At 39.9% G+C, this 6,525-nt stretch overlaps 1 protein-coding gene across 3 annotated transcripts in view; it reads left to right on the top strand.

The window, feature by feature from the left end:
• Positions 1–4,595: 4,595 nt before the first annotated feature.
• LOC120787382 (RNA-binding protein Musashi homolog 2-like) overlaps positions 4,596–6,525 on the top strand; it is a 294,204-nt gene continuing 292,274 nt past the window's right edge. For all 3 annotated transcript variants that reach the window (XM_040122984.1, XM_040122985.1, XM_040122986.1), the window contains exons 1-3: positions 4,596–4,836; positions 5,689–5,729; positions 5,950–6,031. In XM_040122984.1, coding sequence (XP_039978918.1) covers positions 4,775–4,836; positions 5,689–5,729; positions 5,950–6,031 — 185 coding nt within the window. In that variant the 5' untranslated portion in view covers positions 4,596–4,774. The remainder of the gene's footprint in view (positions 4,837–5,688; positions 5,730–5,949; positions 6,032–6,525) is intronic.

Genomic DNA, 6,525 nt, shown 5'->3' with positions numbered 1-6,525 from the left:
GGGTCATATCACAAGCTACATTTGTGTTTATCAGAGTGAGACCTATGACAAGTAAATCTTGACACAACCTGGAACTCTGGAAAGTTGGAAATGTAGACCTGGTGTGTTTTTCTACAAATGAAATGATTCTGTTGCAGCAATGTACAAGCCACTGTAAATGGTGACTTAGAAACACAAACCGGTGATATATGACAGGATGAATTGTTCGTTCAAGGAAGAGAGAGACCATAAGAGAGAGAGCATAAGAGAGAGGAGACAATGATTAGGCATGTATAGGGTGAGAAAAGGTTCTGCCTTTCTCTCTCTCTCTATCTCAGAGAGGGCTCAGGGAGGAAATAAACAGCAATCAATGTAGCATGACGAGAGGCAGTGAGCAGCCAGCTTTAATTGAGCTCTCACTTTCAAATTCCTGTCTGTATCCCCTGCTGCTTCCACTGCTGGAGGATGGCTCTGCAGCACCATTATGATACATACTGTATGTTCATGCTGCATTACATTGTACATTACATTGCATTCAGAAAAAGATTGCAGATGAGTGTATTAATTAAGAGGGCCTCACTCAAGCAAATCATTATGACGCGACAGTAAACATAATCATGGGTGTAATGGAGGGTAGACCTAACAAAAACCTGTTTATTTATAGTACAATGTCAAATAGTGGCCTTTATTCATTGCACCTGCATAGAGAACCAGCCCTTTATTTGAAACAGACTTATATTAGAAACAGGTCTTTACTTCTAATTTTCCATTTTAGTACAGTACATTTGATTGTATTTTAATAAATTTCTTTTTATTACTTTTCAGTAATTACTTCCGGTCGCTTAAATTTTGCAAACATCACTTCCTCCAATAGTGTTTCACATTAAGGGACTTCCAGCAGCTCATAAGGTACAGTCACTACTTTTTTCATTTTAAAGATCTTCAGAAAATGTTGAGTTCCATTAACAGCCGCTTAACAGTGTGTGAAAAACCGCAAAATAGAAGTGACTGGAATTCATTAGTGACTGCAAACACAACTTTAATATGATTTCAGCAGAGTGGTGAGTATGGAATGATTTGACTATTGTTGTTCCTTAAAATTCATCCCAAATAAACAAAAAGTGAATGAAAAATATAAATCAGTTCTAAAAGTAGAAAAATGTGGCACTCCAACATAAACAATTACTATCCTCGCAGCCCTTGTGTATTATTTATCAGCAACAATTTCCTAAGTCACACTGGCTAAAGACATTGGTCTTCACATCTAAACAAATTTTTGGTGAGAACACTACTGAGGAAACAATTAAAAAACAGATTTGCAAGCAAGTACAACAGGATCTAAGCATCCTAAAGCAATTCAGACCCGGAGGCTCACTGACCCAAGGCGAGCTGAGAGGATTGCTGAATAGAGCTTGAACAGGCAGTGCAACACATTTGCATTCTTGAACAGGCTCAGAAGTCCTCAGAGTACACAATATCCGGAGCTGATCCAGCCCTGGATGACAGGGATTGTTGAGTTTGTATCTGCACTATGCACCAAAACTGTTCTCAATAATTTTTTTTGTGCCATTTAAGTGATGAAAGGTCCGATTTAAGGAATGTTCTCTCAAAGCTAAAAGGCAAAAGCCAATGAATGTGCAATCAAATCCCTAGCTAAACTTACATCATACATTTCAATTCCTGAATTCACCTGAACTATGTATGAATGTCCCAGATCAACATGTTTACGTTCAAGTGACAGCACCCTCTAGTGTCTGTAGTACCTTTACCCTAGCATTGTCAAGTCATGAAAGAGTTAGCTATTTAGTTAACAGTTATTTATTAGCAGCTTATATATGTCACATCACCTGTCTCTGTAGGACCGCTAATCCAGGAGACCCAGGAGTCATATCAGCGGGGAGGGACAAACGACCTACAAGGTCCGTTAGGTTGGAGGACTTGTTGGTTTAGAAGTGGATGCACTACAAGTTAGTGGTGTGCTCTGGCGGTCTGAGTTACTCAGAAGTTAGTAATTTCTCATCCCCATTCACTGTAGAAACCAACAATGGAACAGCAACTACTGGATTATGAAAGAATAATAACTATAATAATATATGAATGAGTCTAATGACTTTTGAATTAAAGTCTGACCATGGGAGCAATACCAGATCATTTAATCCGAGATAATGGATCACATAATATGATATTAATTATCTCATAGTTATTATCTCAAGAAGTGCAACATGTCATACTACACAAACCTTACATCAAGATTTCTTATACTCTTTATGGAGAGTGTTCCTTTTGACAGCAAAACAGTCTTTACTATAACTGCTCTGCAGTGTATGTATTATTCCTGAGACAAAATGGCAAAAATTTCGAAAATCCAGTTAGACCCCATAAACTAGACTACACAACACCTGTTATTGCCTACATTAAATAAAACTTGTATAAAAGCTCCAAAACTTTATTCTAGCCTCACTGCTTATATTTTTAAATATTTTTACTATTTCTCATACTTCTTATGCTGCTCTAGGTGGGTGACTATATTATCTATTTGTTATCTTGCTAATTGCTAATAACTGTTTATCAATGAACTTTTCAGTATTAACAGTTTCATCTTATTTCATAATAAATACACTGCTGTAGATCTGTTGCATGTTGATTGCTTTCTAATTAAGAGTTATACCTCTTTCATGTGAACAACCTCATAGCTGGGTAAATAAGGCCAGAGTAAACCAGCTTCATGATTCTGGTTATCCAGGACCGCCGATGTTAAGCTTAGTTAAAGGTAGTGCCAAGAGTCAGAGATTCTAATGCAATACACTTTTTTTCAAATTCAGAGAATATCTCCTCACAGCCGAACACGCTAACTGTCTGTTCTGTGTGTGTGCTGATAAAAACCCAGTGTTCCTTCACAGCCCTGGCTCTGTAAATGGGAAACAAACAAAGAGGCTCGCAACGAGCCACACAACACTATTCTTGCCAATCAACAACAAGGGGCGTCCGTCCTCGTGCACAGAGACACTTTAAATCTGGCACATGTCAAGAGGGAAAGATGGACGACTAACAGCCAAAGAGGAGAAGGTCAGGAGAATTCAAACTGAAAAGGAAGTGCTATGATCTGTAAACTTTTACACAGGCACTTTATTTGGTTGGTTGTTTCAGCATCTTGTAGAACTTGCCACAGTTCTTCTTTGAATTTAGGCTGTCTCTTCATGTTATCCCAGCCTGATTCTATTGTGCAACCAACTGTTGCACATAACAGCCCCAACCACCAACAGGGATGTCACTGTGTCCTGACACACCCTGGAGTACACCTGTAAATCACTGTAGCAGGGTGAGACGTTAAATCACTGGACGCTTTAATCTTTGCAACTCTGGAATTTAAAACTCAATTCAATTAGTGTTCTATAAATTGATTTAAAGTCATCAGCTGAACGATCAGCCTGCTTCCCCTTAGTGGGCAGCACTAAACATCTTTCTCAAAGTAGTTCAAACCTAAACATCTCAACAGATTAGAAAGATATGACAGTAAAAATGTGTCTCATCTACTGTACATGTAGGTTTTAATAAGGACGGTTGGGACTGTGGGAGAGGGTCCCAAATAGGTCTAGTAAACTCCAGGAACATGTTTCACCTTCAGAAACACAGAGGGAACCCCCAGTGAGAAAATGCATTGAGTGGAAGTTATGTCAGGGCTTTCGATATCCTGTGAAGGTCTTATCCATTTTCTTTAAATCTGTCTCGAGTCACAAACCTTGTGTCAGTGCAGTAGTTAAGACTAAGCTTAAGTGGAAACACACCCTTTTCACAACTAACGTTTTGACCTGGTAGTGTCTGAGTGAACCAAAATGCGGTAAATGGAATACAGCCATTTTTAAAGTAATTAAATTCACATTTTCCTGCAATGACATATCAAAGCGTCTGCTGTGAGAGACCTATTCATATTTACTTTGATTTATGTTTTTTAAATTTTACAATATGTTCTGTGAAGTGAAATTACCAAGTTTTGTGGAAGTCTTTCCAAATTCAGTAAAATGGACATTGATATAAACAATATTTCAAAAGAATGCTGACAGTTTTATTGCATCGGTAATAAATATTTACATTTCATCTGACCTGTGGTTAGTGACTGATACAGAAAAGAGTCAAAAATTACACACCTGTCATCTTACAGAAGTCTTCTCAAACAGTATACATAGAAAGTCTCTCTTTATGTTTTCATTTGCCAAATGAAAATCTAGAGACAGGCTAGATGTGTCCAACACAAGAGTTTTTGGTTGTATAAATATATATCTACTGAGTATATATATTTATTTTAGACAGAAAATGTGTCGAATGAATGGTCCTTCTAAGCAGTCTTTTTTGTTCTTTTTATTGGTCTGTGATTGCTTGGTTGTAAATACCTGTTGTACACAGTATACTGTGCAGGTGAGTGACAGTCCCACAGCTTATTTGAGCCTGAGTAAAGCAAGTGTGTATGTCATAATGTAGATCGAATTTTAAAGTTGCATCTCTCCCTTCTTTGTTTTATTCTGCGAGGCAGGTAGTCCATCCCTTGACACTACATGTCATTGAACTGAAACTGTGACATAAGGCACACTTGTATTAGCAGTTTTTGTGGGCGGGTTGTGGAAAACTGACGTCAGTGGAGTCGATCGGTTCGTGACGGAGGAGGAGGGACCACAGACCGACTTGATCCCACGTGTGACGGAGCGCTGCATTCCCGGCTCGTTGACACTGTAGCTCCGCTCCAACTGCCGACCTACCGTCTGTGTGTATCCGTTAGTCACTGCCTGCAGTTGGGTTAGATATGGAAGGAGACGGAAGCCAAGCCACGTCTGGAAGCCCGACTGATCCGCAGCACGACCCGGGGTGAGGTTACAGCCTGTCAATATAAACACTGCATTTGTCACACACGATTTGTTGTTTTTAAACTGCATATTTGCAGGATGAATTCACACTGCCAGTTCCACTGCCTTCCGGGTCCAGTCAACTAAGGCTTTGGTTACATTTTCAACGGGCCTGCCCCCTTTTCGGAGCCTGGCTGGGTCCCATATGTGCCGTTCTTACGCGTATGGAAAGAACACACGCCAAACTTCGTTTAGAAATCGTGGGGTTAAACATTGCTGTAACTGCTGGCTAACGTACACTATGTTAAAAAGAGTGATTACGACCTTTCATGCATATATAGCTTTCTCTGGTGAAATCGGCATAGTGTTTTCCCCGCTCCGCTGCACTTTATCTAAATAAAACACAAAATATTGCATTTGGTTAACGCTGCTCCGTACCACCCACTAAGCTGTGTTTTGATGCAGAAAGGCGCAGATTGTCTTAAGGTCGGACCAGTTTTAAAAGTTGAGCTAAGCTGTTATTAGTACAGCATGGTTTATCTCGTGTATGCCGAATTGAAAACTGGCTTGGTACTAACGGTTAAGAATCTGAAGTTTTGTTCTACCCGGTACGTACTTCTGCCAAGAAGCCATCAGCGTTTACCTGCCAGATGTTTTGAATGGAAATTGGCATGACCCTTGGTACATAGCGGAGAGAAGGGAACGTTGCGGGGCTGCTGCTTGCTGGGCTCTGGAGACGGCTGTCGGGCTCTGTCGGGCTGCCTCGCCGTTGCATTGCCTCTATTTTTGGCCCCAGCCAGTCAAGTAGTTAGCTAGACATCAAAATGGCCGATGAGAAATCTGGATTGACTTCTGTTGCCTTTTCCCTTGGCAGGAAAATGTTTATCGGTGGCCTCAGCTGGCAAACTTCTCCAGGTAAGAACAATGTCCAGTGTGTGTGTGTGTGTGTGTGTGTGCGTGCGTGTGTTTGTGCGTGCGTGCGCAAGCGCGCGGTGCAAGGTTATTTTGGTTTCAAGTCCTCCATTCGACCCCTGTGTAACACAGTGACAGTCACTGCTGACAGCACAGACTCATCTTTTTATTTAAGGAGGAATATAAAAGAGTTGTAACCCTCTCTGTCTTTGTTTTTTCACAGACAGCCTCAGAGATTATTTTAGTAAATTCGGGGAAATCAGAGAATGTATGGTGATGAGAGACCCTACGACAAAACGTTCCAGGTAAATAAAGAGAAACATTCCCGCCCTTCAAATATGATGGGGAAATGAGAAAGTGCTGCTTTCTGGAGTCATACTGATACCGTGAAGCCATTTAACTGGACTTGCTATTGAATGACAGGGTAATGCAGCTTGACATTGACCATGGAGCAATAGAGAATATTCCCTCCATTGCCATTTCCCTCATTGATTATGGTGTAATGTATTTTAAAAAGGTGGAAAGTAATTTAAATGTCATTTCAAATCAATACATTGTACTGAAATGTAGTTATTATAGAGATAAAATTCATTTACGCATCACTCTTTATATAACATGACTAATATGAATTAAAGAAATTGTTAAATAAAATGTGGACATGGAAAAGGAAACTAGAGAAGGGACATAAAGATATCTAACAAATACACATGAGGCAGGTATTAATCCCAGTGTGGATTACAACTTCAACAGACATGCGCTAAGGTACAAGTAGCTCCTTGTGAGTTAAATGAAAACCTTG

This window comes from Xiphias gladius, unplaced genomic scaffold (assembly GCF_016859285.1).
Source record: "Xiphias gladius isolate SHS-SW01 ecotype Sanya breed wild unplaced genomic scaffold, ASM1685928v1 HiC_scaffold_1472, whole genome shotgun sequence".
In the NCBI taxonomy this organism is placed as follows: domain Eukaryota; kingdom Metazoa; phylum Chordata; class Actinopteri; order Istiophoriformes; family Xiphiidae; genus Xiphias; species Xiphias gladius.
Note: the sequence above shows the minus strand (reverse complement) of the source record. Positions and strands in the feature narration are given on the sequence as shown.